Below are 23305 nucleotides of genomic sequence, written 5' to 3'. Positions count from 1 at the left end.
CTGGATGGGAATGGATTGGTCCGCGGGCGAGTGTGAGCTAATGTGTCGCCTACTAAAGTCGGTGATTCTGAACTTCTCTCTTTGTAAGCTGTTTTGGTGGCAGCGTGACTGGGTAGACAGCAGACACCGGACACACACGGGGAGTGTGTGTCCGGTGTCTGCTGTCTACCCAGTCACGCTGCCACCAAAACAGCTTATAGCCACAGTTCTGCGCTGCCACCATTGGCTGGTTAGCCAGATTCCATCCCGCACAGGCAGCTGATTGATGCGCAACAGGCTAATCCTTGCTGCAGCCCTTTGACAAACTGCATGACGTTTAAAGACTGACATTACTCAAGGTCTTCTGCTTCCAGTGTTTAAATGCGTAAATGCCCACCACAATGTTCCCAATGAATATGTTTGGCAGGTGGTGGTGCCATGCTCACTGCGCCAGTGGTTTGATAACTGCCCATAAGACACTGGTCATATGAAAGTTGGAAACGCAGAATCCTACCATACATTTTCCTGTTATTTGCCTCGAGTGAAAAGAGCCGTTGCTTCTCATGTGAAAACCATCAATCATCAATTTAATGGAAAACCTAACCAGATGCCGAAACCAGACCCTCCACCCCCGATTGTCACCTAAACCCTTTAAGCATCTTGTGATGGACTGTGTGGGTCCACTGCCTCGTTCGAAAAAAAGGTTGCCTTTTTTAAAAGTATTTATTTATTTTGAGTTGTTTTATTCTGTAGCTTTGTTAGTTTGATTTATTTTATTGATACCTTCTCCCAATGGGTGGTGGGGTTTAAATTGTATAAATGGAAAAATCAATTACCCACCTTATCTCAAATGACACACACTTATTTAAAAAGGTTCTTTATTTTTATAACACATAATTTAGACAATTCATTTATAAAATGATCCCGTCTTCTTAAAGCATGATCTACAGGAAACAAACAGTAGTATGAGGTCATACAAACCCATTGAAACATGACCGTTTATCTCAAACACACCCATTGAACCACACACACACACACACACACACACACACACACACACACACACACACACACACACCTCACCTTAGGTGTGAGTGAGAGATAAAACCTTCTTTCTTTTCCTCCTGAAGAAACAAAATATACATTTTCTCTGCAGAGTGCTGGGGCGGAGCTAGAGGCGGGGGCTTCTCCGGGGGCTGTTTCCAAGCTTCTTACGACCGCGCCCTAGCAAGCAGACTCTTTTTGGTGGCGTGTTGGCGACGCAAAACATCAAGGACTCCCTGCGCTCAGCCTTTAGAGAGACATGTGAGACCAGAGAGATGAGACCAGAGGGATGAGACATAGGAGACCAGAGAGAGACACACATGAAGCTAGTCATGAATCGATGAGAAATGAGCTCACCATTGGGCTACTCTGATTGGCCAGGGAGTCCTTAAGAGTCATGGGTCGGGAGGCACCAGTGGCCTGCCTCTTAACCTGCCAGAGAAGAGTAGTTTTACACACACACACACACACACACACACACACACACACACACACACACACACACACACACGGCCTGCCTCTTTACCTGCCAGAGAAGAGTAGTTTTACACACACACACACACACACACACACACACACACTGAGAAGTAAGTTGTGGGCAGTACCTTGGGTGAGGCTGGGTCCTGATTGGTGGCAGGGCGCTTGGCTGGCAGCAGCGAGAGCCTATGGGAGGTGAGGGAGGCCGGGGGCTGGCCGGGGCAGGTGGAGGCACGGCGCAGCGTCTCAGACGGGTCGCCAAAACGCACCTCCTCCTCTGACATCAGCACAGACGGGGCTCCTGCACCCTGCTGCAGGAACACATCACACACACAGGGAAACATCACACAGGGTCACATCACACGCACACACACATACAGGGTCACATCACACATGCTTACACACACACACACACACACACACACACACAACACACACAGCACAATACACACAGCACAATACACACCACTATCTCCAGTGTGTAGCTGCTATTGAGGTGCTGAGGGTAACACACACACACACACACACACACACACCATTGTCTCCAGCGTGTAGCTGCTCTTGAGGTGCTGAGGGTAGTTCTTATTTCTTCTCTGGAGCTCAGCAATGCGCTGCCAGTCCGTACCAGCCTCCGGCTCATTCTCTAGGCCCACACAGAAGGCACTGGAAGCTGCACACACACACACACACACACACAAAATTACAGGGTTAGATCCCCAAGAATCGCACACACACTAAAACCCTGGATTATACACAAACACACACACACAGTCCCTGCAACCCTGGACACTGCACACACACGCCATTAGAGAAGGAGTGCTTGCAGGCTGTGAGGATCAATAGAATCTGTATAGACCATGTTGGTTTGTGTGTGTTAGAGTGTGTTTTATAGTAGTCTGTTAAATATGTGTTAGAACATATAAGAGAAAAAAAAAACACTAAGTCTTTGAGTGTGTACATGAATTGGTGTGCACAGAAAGAACAGTACCCACACACACCTGCAGTGGGAGCAGCACTGTGTACTTTGCTACGGCGATATCCTGGGAGGTTGAGAAGGTGGTTGCTGGTAGCAGCAGTTGCCGTAGTGATGTTATTGCCTGGCTCTGCGGAGAACTGCAGACTGGAACTCTCCTTCTAAAACACACACACACACACACACACACACACACACACAAACACACAACACACACGGGCAGGAAGAGAGGATGGGAGGTAAGTGGAGACTGCAGAGGCACATCTGTTGGCTACCCCTGGTGGTCTGGTAATCTCCACCTGAGGACTATCTGCCGGTGTGCATATTCCACCTTCGTCATGGTGATGTTTACCTGCACGCTGCGTCTGCGTTGGGCAGTGTGGGTCAGGTGGTCCCCTGGTGAGCGTGTAGTCTGCTTCGGCCCCATGGAAGTGTAGCAGAGCGTCTCATCGGAGCCCCTCTTCAGCGCTAGACGGCTGGAGCCGCGCACCATTGGGGTACTGGAGGGGGGGGAACAAGGGCTCAGGTCAATTTGAAAAATGACTACAACATGGGTGTACAGTACACCTGCTCATAACCTAACCCTAACCAACGCGAGTGCATACCTGCGCCTATCCTAACCCTAACCAACAAGGGGGCATACCTGTACACTTGTCTCCAGATCTACTAGTTTTGCAGTAGTACACAAGCTCAATACCATCACAGCGTTAATCACACAGCAAAGACTGTTCTATAGATTCCTCTGTCCCTTCATGACTTATAGCTCTTTACCTTATTTATTTATTTAGAAGCCAATCATAACTAACACACCTGGTTGAGTTGAGCGAGTGTTAACTAACTAACACACCTGTTTGAGTTGAGCGAGTGTTAACTAGCACACCTGGTTGAGTTGAGCTAGTGTTAACTAAGTAACACACCTGGTTGAGCAAGTGTTAACACACCTGGCTGAGATGAGCGAGGCGTCCAGGATGAAAGTGTCTTTGCTGAGGTCCTGGATCCTTCCCCTATTCCCTCTCTTCCTCACCTGCTGCCTGTCCTCCTTCTGTCACCCACACACCCCACACACACAGAGAGAGACACAGACAGACAGACAGACAGACAGACAGACAGACAGACAGACAGACAGACAGACAGACAGACAGACAGACAGACAGACAGACAGACAGGACAGACAGACAGAAGGGGGGCAGTTGGCAGGGGTATTTAGAGAGAAGAAGTGGGGTTCTGGTCCAATGTCCCTCTACAGGAAAGTACTTTAGGCCTAGTTCTGGTCTGAGAGAGGATCACAATCTAACAACCCACCCATAATTGTGTGTAAAATGGCAGTCGTTCTTTAACCTGTGTGTGTGTGTGTGTGTGTGTGTGGTGTGATCTGGCAGTCGTTCTACCTGCGTGTGTGTGTGTGTGTGTGTGTGTGTGTGTGTGTGTGTGTGTGACCTGGCAGTGGTACTCCTAACCGTGTGTGTCTTTCTCCTACCCAAGTGTGTATGCGTGTCTGACCTGGCATACGTGTTCCTTTTCCAGCTGCTGCTGCAGTGCATCGTTTAGCCTGCGTGTGGCGCTGTTCTCCATCTGCAGTGTGCTGTTGCGCATCTGGAGCGTCTCCATCTCCCTCCTGAGGGCCTGCACCCTCAGCTCTGCCCGCTGCTCCAACTCCTCCCACTCCTGCAGCCGCACCTGCAGCCGAGCAGCTTCCTGCTGCAGCGCCATTCTCTCCGCACGGTCAGTCTCCATGGATACCAGGTGTGCGTGCCTCTGCTTGGCAGCTTCAAGGAGCTGAGATTGCAGACTGGTCACCTCTTCTTGATGTCGCATCGCTTTCTGGCGAAGCACCTTATTCCGAGCAACCTCTGCCTTCAAGCACACCAGGCATGCCTTCCTCTCAGACGCAGCTTCCTGTAACTGAGACTGCAGTTTGGTGACGTCCTGCAGCAATGAAGCATTCTGGGCATGCTCCATCTCCAGGGCTACCAAATCAGCTGCCTTTGCTGAGGCAGCTTCCTGAAGCTCCGCCTTCAGTTTGGTCACTTCCTGCTGCAAATTATCACACTACAACAAAACACCATCAAGACATGTTAGGGCAACACAGAAATGTCACTTTAGGTGTGAAAACAAGGATCCAGATCCGGATCATCCTGAAATTTAATGGGGATGTCCCAGGACCAAGATCCACCTCTTGTGAAAATTTCAGAAAGATCCGCCCAGTAGTTTCTGAGAAATCTTGTCCACAGACAGACAGACAGACAAACAGACGGACAAATAAATAAATAAATGAACGGACCCGATCGCATAACCTCCTTGCTGGAGGTAATACAAGAACACACACATCACCTGTGAAATGTGTCATAATGCAATACAGGCATGCTTCAACCAAAAGCCGCGTGTTTTAGTTTCATGTAAGCATTAAACAGGTGCGGGTCTTTATCTAATGTGGGTCTCCTTTAAGCAGGTGGGGCATGTGTAGGCGTCATATGTGCATACTTAAACAGGGTCAAGCAGCGTCATACGTGCATACTTTAAAAGTGTCGTATGTGCATACTTTAACAGGGTGTCTACTCTACATGTATAAACGCAGGGTCATATGTGCATACTTTAACAGTGTCATATGTGCATACTTTAACAGGGTGTGTACAGGCATAAACACAGCGTCATATGTGCATTATGTCATGTGTCATGTCGTCATATGTGCATTATGTCATATGTCATGTGTGTGTTGTACCTCCATGATGGGCCCCATGACCTCTCCATGGTTACAGAGCTGAGAGCGTGCCTCCATCAGCTCCTCCTTCATCACACACACCTTCCCTTGCTCAATCTCCAGCTGCTCACCCACAAACTCCTGGGGTGAAAGAAGATGGCGAAATAAATAAACAAACAAACATAAATGTGACATCCAAGTGTTTACATAAAGTGTGTGTGTGTGCTAGTGTGTAAGAGAGTGTTTGTGTGTGAAGGACACATAACAGGCAGTACCTTGTGCTGCAGCGCTTGGTTTAGCTCCTGCTCCAGCTCCTGCTTCCTGCTACTAATCTGAAGCTCCGCCTCTTGCAGTAGCATTATCTGTTGCTGTAGTAACGCCAGCTGCCCAGTGAGCTCGCGCACCTGCAAGGAGCACATTAACTGGCCAATCAGAACTCAGCAAGGGCATCCCTCAAAAAAAAGTTTTAAACAATCCTGGCATAAAGTTACAGATGCGCACTCGCACAAACACACACACCTGTGTTGAGAGCAGTCCAATCTCCTTAGTGAGGTCATCCTCTCTTTTGTCCTTTTGAACATTACTGGTCTTTAGATCCTGACTCAATTTGATTTCATGATGCAGGCGTTCTAGCAGCCTATGAGACACAGACACAGACACAAATCAGTGTTATTCTGCAGCTGTCCAACACACACATTTACCCATCATTCGTATTCTGCAGATCCTGTAGTGTAGTACTGTGCTGGACCTCCTGCTAGACTGGGCACACACACAAACTTACCCATCATTCTTTTTCTGCAGTTCCTGCAAAGTAGTTTTGTGTACGACCTCCTGCTCGGACTGCTCCCTCCGCACCTTCTGAAGATGATGCTGCAGCTGAGCCACCTTAGACTCTAGAGAGATGCAGAGAGAGATGCAGAGAGAGATGCAGAGAGAGAGAGAGAGAGAGAGAGAGAGAGAGAGAGAGAGAGAGAGAGAGAACGAAAGTGATACACACAGGGAGAGAGAGGAGAAAAGGGAAAGAAATTGGTCCAAAGCATGATTTATAAACATTTGGTGAGTGAATGAGTGTCTGTGAGAGTGTCGTGAGTGAATGAGTGTGTGTACCCTTTTCCTGTATCCGGCTCCTGCATGATAATAAATCTTTATCCACCGCATCTCGCTCCTGCTCCTCCTGAGCCAACCATCTGCGCAGGCGAGACACATCATGTGGAGTGCCCATCAGGTCCTGGATAGGTGAGCTGCTTACACGCACACACCATGATTACTACATACACTGTACAACCCATACAGGAGGCAAGACAGCAAGAACCCCTTGCGTCGTTGCAAACCCCCTCCGAGCACCTCTTGCGTGTGTCTCCCAAATTTTGTAACTATCCTCCAAGGTGAAGCAAGCCACAGGGTTGGTACAACCACTCACAGTTTACCTTGTGGGTAGTAGCATTAGATAGCATTTTTACATTGCAGTGTCTATTTCTCTAACTTTAAAAAAATCCAAGCAAAAACTGCAAACCCGCTCCAAGCACCTCTCTAGGGCCTGACGTGCACCTCCCAAATTTTGTAACAATCTGTCGAGGACCAGAAGCTCTGGAACATTGACCGTGCACACAGTAGTGGAGGAAATGCACAACTATGTAGTGTTACCTAAATTAGGGTTGCCAACTTCCTCCACCCCAAATGAGGGACACTTTCTGATAGGTGCACGCACGCCAAAATCTGACCAACAATAACGGAAATCGGAAGGTTTCATTAGCCACCATAAACCTGCTAATTTCAGTGTAATTTTGGCAAACCACTACTGTACTTGCTTGGATGTATCGTTCTCAAGACAATTATTACAAGTTTCTCTCAAATTTCATGTTGTTTTCTTGAAATAGCATTAGACTATAACCATATGCCACAGACACTGAAAAACTTTAGGCCTTGACCAATCAGTGTCCTAATCTGAATCGGTTTTTTGAATCTGACCATGTATGTCATCAGTGAGATCCTCTCTACAAAGGGATTTGAGCCTGGCACGCTGAGGGCAAATCTGTTAACTCTAGCTTCTTAACAAGTTGATCGAAAACACACAAAAAAGCACAGGTAAATATCAGCAGTGTCGGTTTTTGCTTCATCCTCGAACATTCTCCTCAGTACCATTGGACAGTTTTCCCCAAGGGACCTAAAATATGAGGTAACAGCAGACCAGGTTTCTAGGAGACGAGTCACAGCAGGATGAAGGGAGAGCCATCTCGTGCACACATGGCGCAATATCTCACGCCACTCTATATGGACAAAAGCGAAATAGGAACGTAATTCCTTTCTACGAGATGGCCGGCGAGGCTGTGATTGGAATACGGGACAAATCAAAAATCACCCATAATTCGGGATGTCCCGGACAATTCGGGACGGTTGGCAACCCTATACCTAATTAACAGAGCTCCACTTTGCGGTATGACAAATGACTGATCGTAAACATTACAATTACAGGATCTACTCAAAATTAGGTTTCAAAACAAAAACAAAAAAGCACAAAAACCAGAAGACCCCAACTTAGAGTCGATAAACAGGCAGAGCAAAAAAAAAAACACAGAAGATCCCACCCTCGGAATCGAACACACCACAGAAGATCCCCAATTAGAAATCCAAATAGCAGAAGCACAAAGAACGACGACTTGACTCACACTGACGAACCAAAACTGGACAAAAGACAGACTGAACTTAAATAGCAGAAGGGGGAAAACAGATAATGGGAAACAGGTGAACTATACAAGGAGAATTAACCAGACACAGGGAAAAAAAACAATCAGACATACAAGCAGGGTGATTAACAATGCAGGTGTGGTTGGTGACGCGCAAGAAACAGGAAGTGGCACAGGGCAGGTGGGGGCGGAGTTTCAGAACAAAAACAGAAAACACATGGCATGACAAAACAAACAGAAGAAACACATGGTGGGACCAAGGGAACACGAAACGGACAGAGCACAATCCTGACAAAAGTGTTCAGTAACTGTAACATGACTGCTAAATACTGGTTTTGATTGTTTTAAAGGGACCATTCACATGAGATGTGTGTGTGTTTGTGTGTGTGTGTGTGTGTGTGTATGTGTGTGTGTCAAGAAGTCTACACCTAAGATGTTCATCCGTGTCATGTTCATCATGTTTACATCCTGGATTTCTGTTTGTGAAAAGTTTTGAAATAAACCAAACCTATGATGGTGTGAATACTTTGTTTAAATTTTGTGTAGCTGTGTGCGTGAATGATTATGTTTGTGAATCTGTGTTTGTGTGTGTGTGTGTGTGTGTGTGTGTGTGTGTGTGTGTGTGTGTAGGATTGTGTGTGCAGGGGTAGGATTGTGTGAGTGTGCGATCGTGTTTGCGTGTGTGTCTCACCATTATCACGAGGAACTTTTAACCCACTAAAGCAAAGCACAGCAGATTTCACTTCCTTCTTAAGACGCATCACTTCCTTTGGCGCGCTGTGTAAATTAACATTTCAACCACCTGTGTGTCTACTCTGATGTCCAATCAGAGTGTGTGTGAGAGACAGTATGTGTGTGTTAATATGATATATTGATTGAGAAAGACTGAGTAAGCTGTTGGACTGGGCTGCTGTTGTTGCCACAGAGTAAAGAGGTAGTGTGTACCAGGCAGTGACCTTTAACCCTTTCAGCTGCACCAGAGGAAAGGTCAGGGGTGATGCGGCGCTCATGGACCCTACCTAACCAACCAAAGAGGACTCAAAGAGGTGAGGGGCGCTTTACCATGAGACTCTGTGTGTGTGTGTGTGTGTGTGTGTGTGTGTGTGTGTGTGTGTGTGTGTGTGTGTCTGCATCAGGGTTTGTCCAAAGGCACTTTTGACAAACACTCATGCGCTCATGTGGCCCCCTGTCTCCTGAGCAGGGCCCATCGTGTCTGAATCGGGTCGGGTCGGGTCTGGTCCAGTTCAGGTCCGGCTCCAAACAAAACCTTATCTCAGTCATCATTCAGCGCTTGGAATAGCTTATCTGTGTTTTTGTATAAGACACGTATGAAGCAAAGCTGGTTAAAAAGTTGAATCTGTAAATCCTGAATAGCAATAACAACATTGTTACTAAACTGCCAAAAGGTGTCATAGAGGCGACAGAACTATACTGAAACACTTTCTTTGAAATTTCCCCCCCATAAAATATTTGAAGCTTGTTACCTTATCCAGTCTCTTTTCTTGTTATTTCAGAACCATAAACATAAAAAGCGGTTTGTTGTGGTTGTCTAGAAATGTGTCTATTAGATATAAACCTCACAGAATGCTCTACCGTTAATACTAAAATAGTTCAACTTTTCCCATCTCTTTACGTGGCTTGTTTGCTTGGACCAAAGGCAGTTCAGGGGTAAGGATGGGTATTAGAACGTGGTTTTGCGAGAAGAACAGGGGTCAATCTTTAGTTGTATAGGGTAGACTGAGTCATTTTCTACAGTTTCTTTACAGCTACTGACATGAACAGACACAGATTTATCTCTGTAGAGATCCTGTCCGTGTGATGATGTCATCAAACATGATAATGAGGACGTAGCCAATCAGATATCATGTGGAAGTGATCAATAATCTGGGGAATTAGAGAGAGAGAGCCACCTTATCAGCTCAGCATTTCCCTTTGCCTTTGGAGTTAGTGAGTGTGTGTGTGTGTGTGTGTGTGTGTGTGTGTGTGTCTGTGTGTGTGTGTGTGTGTGTGTGTGTGTGTTTGGCTCGGTAACCTAAAGATTCTCTCATATATCTCCCCCTCTTCTCATTATCTGTTTCTCTCTCTCTCTCTCTCTCTCTCTCTCTCTCTCGCTCTCTCTCCCTTCCTCTATCTACCACTCCCCCTGACTTTCTCGCCTAGTCTCTCTGCTCTCTCTCTCCCTTTCTCTATCTACCACTCCCCGTAGCTCTCTCTCCTAGTCTCTTTTCTCTCTCTCTCTCTCTCTCTCTCCGCAAGATGAGGGAAGTGGGCGGGGCCGGAGGATGCTCACAACGTAGAGCATCGGGCTAGAGGGGCACGACAGCGCACGACAGGGAGAGAGAGAGGAGGAGGCGAGTGTGTGTATGAAGAGCAACAGGGCGAGGCTGCGTGCGTGTGTGTGTGTGTGTGCTTGCGTGCGCAGTGTAGAGTGTGTGTGTATGTCGGATGAGGGACTATAGGGATTCCAAACATGTAGATACCGTAACGGACAGCGCGCGGATGACACCATGCTGAGCCCGAAGATACGACAGACGCGGAGAGGTGAGTTCAGATCCTCCGCCACTCCCGCCGACCGGTTCACCTCCTGCCGTGACAGCTACCGCAGTCCCACGGTGCCGAGCCGGTGGCTTGTGTGTAATGGCAGCTTCGCGAGGGAGGAGAAACGCCCTACTCCTCCTCGCCGCAGGTTGATGCTGCGTGCGAGAAGGGCTTCAGGGACAGATGTAGTATTGCCCGGTCTGTCGCGAGCAGCTGCCGGTTGTTATTGCTAGTGTGATTGACATTCGAGTTGATCGCCGCGTGGCAGTCCTTATAAGGATACCCGAGACTCCCGGAAACGGGAGCCGTGCAGTTTGAGGGTTCGGATTAGTCGTAAGGCGCGTGCTTCTGGCGGAGAGTTAAATGCTGTTTTGATGTTGGGCGCGTGTCATCCCGTTATTACTCCCGGCTTCCACGAGCTGTCGTGCTGGGTTTGGCCCTGCAGTCAGAAACGGTAAAGATGGCCTCACTATGATGATTGACAGATAATCAATGAACCAATCAGCCACCCAACCAAGCAGCCGATCAGCTGATCAATGGCTGTAATGCTACCCGTTGAGAGCCAGACCCACTCCACAGTCATCACTGAAGCATTTATGCCCTGCAGTCTGGCCCTTAATGCAGCAGGGAAGCAGTGCTGGGTCAGGTGTCTGTGTGTGTGTGTGTGTGTGTGTGTGTGTGTGTGTGTGTGTGTTTGTGTGTGTGTGTTTGTGTGATTTTGGGCTGGGCTTCTCTCTGTGTTAGTCTTAACCATGTAATAACTATAAATAAATAAAGTGTTCTGCCTGTTGTTCAGTGTGTGTGTGTGCATGTGTGATGATGCCATGCATGAAAGGCTGTGTGTGTGCTGGTCACTGATCAACTGTGTGTGTGTGTTTTGTATATTTGTGTTTTTGTGTTGGTTTTTGGGGGGTTTGTGTCAGCGTTTTTATACTATGTGTGTGTCTTTGTGCGTGTGTTACAGTACCACTTGACGGGGTGTACAGATAAGAATGGGATACACTGCTGATTGTCAGTCTGTATGTCTGTCCGCTGTGTTTCATGCTGAGCAGCACTATGCATATTCTCTCTGTTTATTTTATTCCTAGCAGCACCTGATGCAATATGAAATACCCATGATGCCATTCTTCTTTTGTGCTATTCTCCTCCTTTCTGGACTGTCTTTATGTCTTTATGCTTGGTACCATGGCAACGGGGTGTAATCCTGCTGTCATTAAAAAGTAATTTAACCTCATGTCATATTAAGGGAGCGAGAGATCCTTTAAAAAGTAAAAATTCAGCCCCCCAAAATATCTCCCAATGAAATATGCATAGAACTCCAAGCCTGTAGAGCTGGGGGGGGGATCTGGAGGGTAGGACATGGAATCACAGAGCAGACAGACAGATAGAGAGACAGACAACTAGAGTGGAGAACATGCGACAGAGGAGGAGGAGGGAGACAGACGGGACCGGGAGATAAGAGGGGAAAGACAGCTAGACAGACCAAAAGACAGACAGGTAAAGGTTGACAGGTGTGTGTGTGTGTGTTTAAGTTCTTCCTCTAGAGCTTTTCAGGTCTTGAAGTCTCATCTGGGTGGACAGACAGACAGACAGACAGACAGACACACACACAGACACACAGACACACAGACAGACACACAGACAGACACACAAACAGACATGGTGAGAATGACAGTTGGCGAGACAGGGACAGCCAAGACAGGGATAGGGATAGATGAGGCAGGGAGAGAAAAATGTTCATCAGGGGCACACAGAAAGACAAACAGAGACAGAGAGATGGAGATGGACAGACAGAGAGACACAGACACAGACACAGACGGGCAGACAGACAGGCAGACTGGTAGAGAGGGTTACAGACAGGCAGGCAGCCAGGTTGGGGACAGTCAGAGAGACAGACAAACAGGCAGGCAGACAGGGTTGGGGACAGTCAGAGACATATAAAGGAGGGGACAGGAGCAAAGAGAATCACAACAGGGAGCCATCATGACTTAGCAGATCCACAGAGAGAGAGAGAGAGAGAGAGAGAGAGAGAGAGAGAAAGAGAGAGAGAGAGAGAGAAAGGGGGGGAGGGAGAGAGAGGGAGCGCACGAGAGAGAGAGTTAATAGCTGGGAGCGGAAGGAAAAGATAAATTAAGGAAGTGATCAAACAGAAGTGAAAGAGAGAGAAGGGAGGAATATGTGAGTGTGAGAGACTTAGGGGAAGAGAGAGGGATGGAGAGAGAGAGAAACAGATAGGGATAGAGAGTGGACTTGAGAGGAGAGATGGAGAGAGATGGGGAGATAGAGAGAGAGAGGGATAGAGGGAGAGATAAAGAGAGGAAGGAATAGAGAGACACAGGGGTACAGAGAGAGAGGGATAGAGCAAGATTGAAGTAGAGATAGAGAGAGGGATAGAGAAAAGGATAGAGAAAGAGGGGGAAAGAGAGAGGGGGAAAGAGACAGAGGAGTAGAGAGAGAGGGGGTAGAAAGAGAGGGGGTTAGAGAGAGATAGGGATAGAGAGAGAGGGATAGAGGAAGATATAAAGAGAGGAAGGGATAGACACAGGGGTACAGAGAGAGAGGGATAGAGCAAGATTGAAGTAGAGATAGAGAGAGGGATAGAGAAAAGGATAGAGAAAGAGGGGGAAAGAGAGAGGGGGAAAGAGACAGAGGAGTAGAGAGAGAGGGGGTAGAAAGAGAGGGGGTTAGAGAGAGATAGGGATAGAGAGAGAGGGATAGAGGAAGATATAAAGAGAGGAAGGGATAGACACAGGGGTACAGAGAGAGAGGGATAGAGCGAGATTGAAGTAGAGATAGGGACAGAGAGAGGGATAGAGAAAGAGAGGTAAAGAGAGAGGGGAAAAGAAACAGAGGAGTATAGAGAGAGGGGGCAGAAAGAGAGGGGGTTGGAGAAAGATATAGGGATAGAGAGAGAGGGGTAAAGAGAGAGGGAAAGAGAGAGAGAGGGATAGAAAGCACGAAAGCTCCTGTGGCTGCTGCTCTCAGCAGAAACTAATACAGCAGACAGAGAGAAAAGAGGTAGTGTGTGTCTGTGTGTCTGTGTGTCTGTGTGTCTGTGTGTCTCTGTGTTTGTGTGTGTGTGTGTCTATGTGTCTGTGCGATTCTGTGTCTCTGTTTCTGTGTGTGTTTAACAGTTGTGTGTTTTCTCTCCTGTAGCCCGCTCTAAGAGCATGGTGATGGGAGAAGTGTCGGGTGGCGCTCTGCGTGTGTGTTCCCCTTGTGGCCAGGAGGGGGCACTGAAGGCCGGCTGGCTCAGGAAGCAACGCAGCATTATGAAGAACTGGCAGCTGCGCTGGTTCGTGCTCAGAGCAGATCTACTGTACTTCTACAAGGACCAGGAAGAGACCAAACCACAGGTAGATAACACACAAACACACACACACACACACACACACACACACACACACACACACACATATATATACACACACACACACACACATATGTACACGCACACACACATACATCAGGAGGAGACTAAACCACAGGTAGATAACACACACACATACGCACACAGACACACACACACACACACACACACATACAAATAAACTCACACACACACATATACACCGAGCATATCTACTGTACTTCTACAAGGACCAGGAGGAGACTAAACCACAGGTATAAAACACACACACACACGCACGCACACACTCACACATACACTTGCACACACAAACACACACACACACACACACACACACACACACACACATATACACACAGGTGGAGACTCAACCAAAGGTAGATATCACACACACACACACACACACACACACACACACACACACACACACACACACACACACACACACACACACACACACACACTCAGACTCTCTCTCCTGCTCATCCCACTCTCTCTCCCTGTAGGGCTGTATCCCTCTGCATGTGAGCCAGGTAGAAAACACATTCAAACACACGATCACACACACACACACACAGACATAAATGCACACAGACATACACACAGACATGCACAAACGCACACAGACACACACACACACACACACACACACACACACACACACACACACACACACACACACACACACACACACACACTCACACATACACACAGATATACACACAGACATAAACGCACACATACACACAGACATTCACACAGAGACACACACACTCACACATACACACAGACATACACACAGACATAAACGCACACACACACACACACACACACACACACACACACACACACACAGACACACACACATTCAGACTGTATCTCTCCCTGTAGGGCTGTATCCCACTGCAGGGTTGCCAGGTGAGGGAGCAGACGTCCAATCAGGATGACGGAGGAAGGCACCTGTTTGAGATTCTTCCAGGTGAGGCGGAGGGCAAGCCAAGGGTACTACTGACACCAGAGGGACAATCTGTGTGTGTGTATGTGTGAGTGTGTGTGTGTGTGTGTGTATGTCAGTGGTGGTTTACTCCTCTTTGCTCCTCAGCAGTAGGGCTTTACTCCCCTCCTTTCTCTTTCCCTTCCATTCTCTACCTCTCCCGTTCCTCCCGTTCCTCCCTCCCCCTCTCCTTATAACTCCTTCTGTTTCTTTCTCCCCGCTTCCTCTCCCTCTCCCCACCTCCCCCATCTCTCTCTCTCCACCTCCCCCATCTCTCTCTCTCCTTCTCTCCGTCAGGTGGAGGGGAGAAGGAGAGGTCTTCAGTGGGTCATGAGTCTCTCCTGCTAATGGCTGCCTCCCAGTCAGAGATGGAGGACTGGGTCAGAGCCCTACAGAGAGCAATCTGGGGCCCGCTGGGAGGAGGTGTGCATCCCCTATCTCACACACACACACACACACACACACACACACACACACACACACACACACACACATACACACAGATATGTAATATATCCCCCATCTGTGGATTAATCTTCATCCGAGAAGCAGACACCCTTTCCATCTTTACTATATGATTATCGTGCCACCTTTGCTATCCTTCTATAGCTAAAATTATGCACAATGCTATCATACTGCACACACACGCGTGCATACACATCGTTATCCTTAAAAGCACACACACACAGTTGAGCATGAGTGGTGTGTTGGATTTGCTGCATTATGTGTTTTGTGTGCGTTTGTAGGCGTGTTTGGTCGGCATCTGGAGGAGACGGTGGAGTGTGAGCGTGGGCAGGGTGTGTGTGTGCGTCTGGCGCCCCTGCTGGTGGAGCAGTGCGTGTGTTTCATCCGTGAGCAGGGGCTCAGGGAGGAGGGGCTGTTCAGGATGCCCGGCCAGGCCAGCCTAGTCAAGGAGCTGCAGGACGCCTTCGACTTCGGGCACAAGCCACAGTTCGACAGGTAACACACACCCTGCAGTTTCACAAGCATGATACACACACCTCAGTTTGACGGGTAAAACACACAACCACAAACACCACAGTTCCACAGGTGAGATACACACACCACAGTTCCACAGGTAAAACACACATCAACACACAGGTGAGACATGTTCCAGTAGGACAGGTGAGAGCATAAAAGGATCCAGGCAACAGACAGCAGACACTGTTCCGAATTGGGGTTGGGGTGTGAACTCAATAGCACGACTCAGACACAAGGGGTAGAATAAAGAATAAACTTTTACTGTCCAGGTTTCGGTACACGGGTAAGCAGTCCAATGGCAGGCAAACAATCCAAAAGGGCAAAGGCAATAGAGAAGTCGAAAACAGTCCAGGGTCAACACGAGAAATATTAGAGAACTCTGAGAACTCTGAGAACTCTGAGAAACAACACGCAACATTAATGACGAACCAGCAACGAGAGACAAGAACACAAGGACTATATATACACACACAACAGATAACAAGGGACAGGTGAAAACAATCAAGGCAGGGCAGACAAGGAGACACAGGTGGACTAAACAAGGGGAATTAACAGGGCACAGGAGAAACCAATAAGACAAACAAACCAAGTGATTATTGGGAACAGGTGAGGGGTGGAGACAGGGACAACAACAAGGGCACATGGAATACACAAACAAACACAGGGAAGCACATGGTGGAAAGCACATGGTGGGAACAAGGAAGCACAAAGACTAGACAACAAAGATCACATGACACACAAGGGAGACAAACTAATAAACAGCACAAGCACAATAACAAGGGAAGGGCGTGAGGAGACAGACACGAGGAGACAAGGGTAAACAAACACAAAAGAAGGAATACGTGAGAACACAAGGGATACATACAATGAAACAAGACAGGGACAGAACACAGACCTCACAGACACAATATCCAGGCAACAGACAGCAGACACAGTATCCAGGCAACAAACAGCAGACACAGTACCCAGGCAACAGACAGCAGACACAGTATCCAGGCAACAGACAGCATTCACAGTATCCAGGCAACAGACAGTGGACACATTATAAAACAGACTCAAGAAGCATAGGATCAGGAGAAGGGTGTTTTTGTGTGGGCTCTCTCTCTCTCACTCCCTCTCTCTCTCTCTCTCTCTCTCTCTCTCTCTCTCTGTCTGTGTGTGTGTTTGTGTGTGTGTGTGTGTGTGTGTGTGTGTGTGTGTGTGTGTGTATCCCAGTAACACAGATGTACACACAGTGGCCTCTCTACTGAAACTCTACCTGAGGGAACTGCCAGAGCCAGTCATTCCCTTCACCAAGTACCAGGACTTCATCACCTGTGCTCAACTACTACTCAAAGACCAGGAGGAGGTCAGTGTGTGTGTGTGTGTGTGTGTGTGTGTGTGTGTGTGTGTGTGTGTGTGTGTACCAGGACTTCATCACCTGTGCTCAACTACTGCTCAAAGACCAGGAGGAGGTCAGAATGTGTGTGTGTGTGTGTGTGTGTGTATGTGTGTGTGTGTGTGTGTGTGTGTGTGTGTGTGTGTGTGTGTGTGTGTGTGTGTGTGTGTGTGTGTGTGTGTGTGTGTGTGTTACCAGGACTTCATGATCTGTGCTCAACTTCTGCTCAAAGACCAGGAGGAGGGGAGTGTGTGTGTATGTGTGTGTGTGTGTGTGTAACAGGACTTCATCACTTCATCACCAGGACTTCATGATCTGTGCTCAAGTACTTCTCAAAGACCAGGAGGTGTCAGTGTGTGTGCGTGCAGGTGTGTTTGTGTGGTGTGTGTGTATGTTGTTACAGGGCCTCTTAGAACTGGGCAATCAAGTGACCAGGAGAAAGACAGTGTGTGTGTGTGTGTGTGCACGTGTGCGTGTGCGTGTGCGTGTGTGTGTATGCGTGTGTGTGTATTTTGTATTTGTATTCATGGTAACAGTAGATGAGTTATTCACCTGAGCTCTGTGTGTGTGTGTTTGTGTGTGTGTGTGTGTGTGTGTGTGTGTGTGTGTGTCTACAGGGCCTCTTAGAACTGGGGAATCAAGTGAAGACTCTCCCTCAGGCCAACTACAACCTCCTGAAATACATATGCAAGTGAGCCAGCACAACACTTGTGTGTGTGTGTGTGTGTGTGTCTATGTGTGTTTGTGTGTGTGTGTGTGTGTGTGTGTGTGTGTGTGTGTGTGTGTGAGAGAGAGAGATTTCCAGCACACTATTGTGTGTTCAATACTGTATAGACTTATGACATGTGTATGTATGCATGATGTGTTTTTGCAACACATCTGTGTGTGTTTCTGCTGAGACATCTTTGTGTGTGTGTCCTTGTCTATGTGTGTGTGTGTGTGTGTGTGTGTGTGTGTGTGCACGCACGCAGGTTCTTGGATGAGGTCCAGTCCTACTCTGATGATAATAAGATGGGTGTGCAGAATCTAGCCACTGTGTTTGGGCCCAACATTCTCCGGTCCAAGACCGACGATCCAGTCAGGATGATGGAGGGTGGGGCACTACACACACACATACAAACACACACACACACACAAACACAAACACACACTCACAACCTCATATACACACATTTACATTTATTTACATTCTAGAACAGAAATGTATACCTGTGTGTGTGTGTGGGCATGTTTGTGTGCGTGTGTGCGTGTGTTTGTCTGTGTATCCACAGGCACATCTCAGGTCCAGCAGCTGATGACAGTGCTGATTAGTGCTCACACACGGCTGTTTGATGGAGCGGGCGTGTGTGATGCCCGTGGCGTGTGTGATACCGGTGATGTGTGTGTGGACCCTTCGGTGCCCCCAAAATGCTGCAGAGTGGAATGGGAGGCAGTGGAGCAGTTGCCCCCACCCTTACACACACCCCCTGAACCCCCGCGTGCTGAGAGCCCAAGCAAACAGCGCCCCCTCTCTGGCTGGAGGTGTTCGTTCAGGGGGGGGCGCATGGGGGGGTCGGCCGTGGACGTGTCGAGCGGGGGAGGGGCCAGCTGGCTGATGAATGGCCTGTCGTCGCTACGCAACCACCGCCGCACATCGTCAGGGGAACGTGTGCGAGAACCTGCACATTCCCACCGCCTCTCCACCTATGACAACGTCAGCCTGCCCGCCTCCAGTCTGAGCGTGCCCAGTGTGGCCTTCTCTTGTGAGATTGCACAACTGGACTCCACCACAGGGAGCGCTAGAGAGACGTCTTGTTCCCCGAGCGCTATGAGAGGGACAGAAACACCAGACGCAGTGTGTGTGAGTGGTGACACACAACAGGTGTGTGTGAGCTGTGACACACCACAGGTGTGTTTGAGCTGTGACACACCTGAGGTGTGTGTGAGCAGTGACATGTCTGAGGTGTGTGTGAGCAGTGAGACACCTGAGGTGTGTGTGAGCAGTGACATGTCTCAGGTGTGTGTGGGCAGTGGTGGGTGCAGTAATGCTGGAGAGACGGAGCCAAAGCCAGGTGGCGGTAGCCAATCAGAGCAGAGTGAGGGAGCGCTGGTGACGGATTTAAAGACCGAACTGAAGAAGCAGAAGATCTCTTATGAGAGAAAGATACGCACGTGAGTGTGTGTGTTTTTTTGTGTGGTCTGGGTATATTTCTGTATCGGTGTGTGGTTTGTGTATTTCAGTGTGTGTGCGTGTGTGTGTATGTAGGTGGGTTGTGTGTGTGTGTGTGTGTGGGTGTATCTCTGTATCGGTGTGTGTTTAGTTTGTGTATTACTGGGTGTCCATATGTGTGTGTGGTTTGTTTGTTTGTCTGTGTCTGTATTTCTGTGTGTGTGTGTGTCTGATTGATATGTCTGCCGGCCCCTGTAGGTTGGAGGAATGTAAAGCGTCTCTGCATGCGCGGGTTGGGCGTTTGGAGGCGGAGCTTGACCAGGAGCAGAAGCGCTTCCGCATGCTGGAGATTAAACTGCGCAACTCTGAGCGCGCTCAGAAGGACGCCGACAAGAGGAACCACATGCTGCAGACTGAGATGGAGGAGTTCTTCTCTACACTAGGAGACCTCACACAGCCGGGGAAGATATAACACACACACACACATACACATACCTGGTGTGCAGGGACTGAGATTGACACAGACATGAATGTTGTTGTGAATGTAACTCCGGTCAGGTGAGGCTTCTTACCTCTTCAGACTTCCTTATTTGGAGGACAGAGGGCTGGACCTGTGATGATTGACAGATGACACGGTAGCCCTTAGCCCCTCCCTCTTGGAGTAGCCTGGTGGTTCTGTATCAAACCAAAGCATGACGACCCCTACCCACACCACGGCCCTCCCTCAAGATGGACTGCCAGTGGAAACAGCCCTCCAATCACAGTGACAGTGCCTTTCAAGCTGAAACCTCAACTCTGACCCCGTCACCACGGTTCCTCTTGACCAGTGGCCTCCAACCATGACCCGATGAGCCAGTGACCTCTATGACCTCAGTGTTCTAACACTCCTCACTGCTGGGCTCTCTGTATGTTCTAAGCCCAGGAACCTCAGCCTGCTGTTCCGGCATGAGCAGCCTCTGTGCTCAATGTGTGTGTCTGTGTGTGTGTGTGTGCGTGTGTGGGCATGTAACTGGGTTTACACACAAACAGACACCTCATGAATTACACACAGTGGTCATACGCTCAATCAACCCTGCCCTGTTCTGTGATGTCAAAGTGGGCTTGATCCTAAAGGAACATGGACTGAAAGTCGACGTCATGTGACAAACTCTGAGGGACTTTTCTGTCAGAGCAACATCATTCTCCAGTCAAGACAAGTTGTGTTTAAACTGTCCTTTTTCTTTAGAATGTGAACGTGATTTTAGATTCTGAATGACTCTGGTAGTGAAAGTAGCCTGTTAGATCCTGTGCGACTGCGAGAGCCATGCATTTCCACAGGAGATGTCTGTTTGTGATCTGACTGACGTAACGTCTGCAGCACAGGATGTGCAGAGTTTAAAAGAGAAAATGTGATATTTATATAGAGGAGACAGAGTTGAAATGAAAACGAGTGTGTTCACCCTTTAGCAGAAGACAATTAAAGTTTAAAAGGTTAATTTGTCTGTAGCTGTTCCCTTAACCACAGAAGAATAAAAGTGTTAAAGAGTATATAGTTTGTAAGTTGTCTCTTAACCGAAAGTGTGTGATTTTTTAAAAGAGTAAAAATGTTAGCTGTTCCCGTAACCAATAGTTTGAAGGTTTAAAAGAGTACGTTTAGAAGAGTAGGAAGACTCTTGGTTGGTGTAATGATTGAGTGTGTAAGCTGTTCCCTAAACCAAATGAGTGTGTTGGCTTTTTCCTTAACCAAAAGGGTAAGTGTGTCGGCTTTTCCCTTAACCAAAAGAGTAAGTGTGTTAGCATTTCCCTTAAAGGTGCATTATGCAACAATTATGTTCAGGATTAGGGTTAGGATAAGCAGTTTAACCTTAAAATAACAGCTTAAAAGAAATTGGGGCGCTACAATGACATTTAATATGGAGAATCGCGTCAGTGCCATTGGCATAGCAGGGTCGATAGGCATATAACTGCGTTCTGTAGTTTCGCCTGCCGCAGCCCGCCGACCTGACTTGTTTACCTTCTGCCGATCTGGTAAGTAGCTTATTTGCCGTCTTGCTTAGTCTTGTGTTGCACTTGCTTGATGTTTGACTGTGTAAGGACAGTCGTTGAGTAACTAGTTTGTCGCAATGTCAAAGTCAGCACATTTCAAGAGATTAAGTTAGTTTTAGCTGCTAGCATACCTTTAGCGAATAGCTATTGATCCTTATTGCACCTTTAACCAAAGGACTAAGGGCCTGATTTACTAAGATTGCGACCGCAGCTTAATCTGCGGTCGCACATTAACGCACAGTGTTTTTGCGCATTTTCCGTGGTATTTATTTAGGAAGAGAAAAGGAAGGTTCAGCTAAGAGGAGGTAAATATATTGGTTCACGTTCGCTCAATCACTGAACCTGATTCAATGTGTGCGCTGTTATATTGTTGTTCTGCCTGCCATCACCTACAGCGAGATGTTTAAAAGAACACGATTATAAAGAATATGCTATTGGTGGCATTAATGCATAAACTGTCTATTATAACAATATAGATGTGTACATGGCGAGATTAATCATTTCTACAAGGGACATGGGTTCACTACAATATATATGGACGTGGGTGCAATCAATGGTTCCAATTACGTTCGGAAAGTTTGCGATATCAAAAAAAGTCCTGTTTGATGTCTCTAATTTCAGCTATGGCAGTGGGGAAATGTATTGACCAGTGCGCCGTAGCAATGCGTCGAGTTCCTGGGTGAATATTTGGCTGAGTGAAGGCTGAGATATACCAACTGCTGATGCTATAACTGTTTGAAATGATCCGATGCCAATATTTGCAATGTTGTCCGGAGTTTAACAACTGATGAAATGGAATGTGATCTCCGGTTGGAGGGTTCGATGTCGTCTCTGATCTGGGTCAGTAATTGAAGTATTGCGTGGCTGGTTAACCTGTACCGTCCAATGATTTGTGGTTCGCTTAACTGAAATTGATATACGAGTTGAAAAAAATATTTCTGTGCGCTGTCTCTGTCTATGTCTTCGCCTTGCTCTTATAACTGCTGCCATATCAACGTTTTCAGACTGAGTGAAAATGCGCTTCCTGGTTAAGGCGTGCTTTTATGAGGCGGAGAATTATCCTGCAAATTAGAGACGTGCGCTCGCTAGGCAGTTTTAGCACGCAATACATCATTAGGCGCACTTACCTTCTCTCCTCCCATTAAATTGCGCTTTACGCCCACGTTCCACAAACGTTTCCGTGCCCTCCCACGTTCACACCCCCAAAGCGTTAATATGCGACTCTACTCAAATGCGCCCCCTTAGTAAATACCGTTATATGTTTACGACCGCTATTTTACGCCAGAAATGGGCGCAATCCTGTTAGTAAATCAGGCCCTAAGTGTGTTAACTGTTCCCTGGACTCTGTGGGTTTAAAGAAATATTAAGTGTGTCTGCTTTTCCCTTAACCAAAATAGTAAGCGTGTTAGCTGTTCCCTTAACAACAGGAGTAAGTGTGACAGCTTTTCCCTTAACCAAAAGAGTAATTATGTTGAATGTTCCCTTCACCAAAAGACTATGTGTGTTAGCGGTTCCCTTAACCAAAAGAGTAATTATGTTAGCTGTAAGTGTGTTTGATGTGGGCGTGTTAGCTGTAAGCGTCTTAGATGTGTGTGTGGGAAGAAAGAGACTGACGCTAGACTTCATGCTCAGCTGCTTTAATCCATGGTGAGGATGAACACTGCTAAAGTCCTGTTCTAAAGGTTTTCACATTCTCAGATGGTTCTAAGGATCATCATTTGCAGTGACCAGTATTGGCCTCACACATCTGAGGCATCACACACATCTGTACAGTCTCACATGTTCTCTCTTACACACTCATACATACACACACACTCAAAAAATCTTGACTGTGAGGACCATCTTTAAATCTGGGGGTTACTGCATCATACTGAATTCTAAGTAAACCTTTTAAAATGAAGTAACTAAACGCAAAGGTGGGGTACAGTAGAAGAGACCTGCCATGCGCCGGTTCATCTCTGCAGCAGCTGTGGGGGCCATGCTGAGACAGCCGCCTTAAAGCAACGGTTCGAGCA

General features: G+C 47.6%; 1 protein-coding gene across 1 annotated transcript; it reads left to right on the top strand.

The window, feature by feature from the left end:
• Positions 1-8852: 8852 nt before the first annotated feature.
• Positions 8853-19737, top strand: arhgap22a (Rho GTPase activating protein 22a; the record flags this gene model as incomplete). The annotated part of the gene is made up of 11 exons (XM_080848658.1): positions 8853-8901; positions 13550-13749; positions 14270-14296; positions 14655-14742; positions 15055-15180; positions 15504-15717; positions 16954-17086; positions 17734-17807; positions 18088-18209; positions 18388-19267; positions 19524-19737. The coding sequence occupies 11 exons, from the start codon at positions 8853-8855 to the stop codon at positions 19735-19737; spliced, it is 2127 nt and encodes a 708-aa protein (XP_080704784.1).
• Between the last annotated feature and the right edge of the window lie 3568 nt (positions 19738-23305).

Source organism: Sprattus sprattus (genome assembly GCF_963457725.1).
Source record: "Sprattus sprattus genome assembly, chromosome: 12".
NCBI lineage: Eukaryota > Metazoa > Chordata > Actinopteri > Clupeiformes > Clupeidae > Sprattus > Sprattus sprattus.
This window is presented reverse-complemented; position numbering and strand designations above follow the sequence as displayed.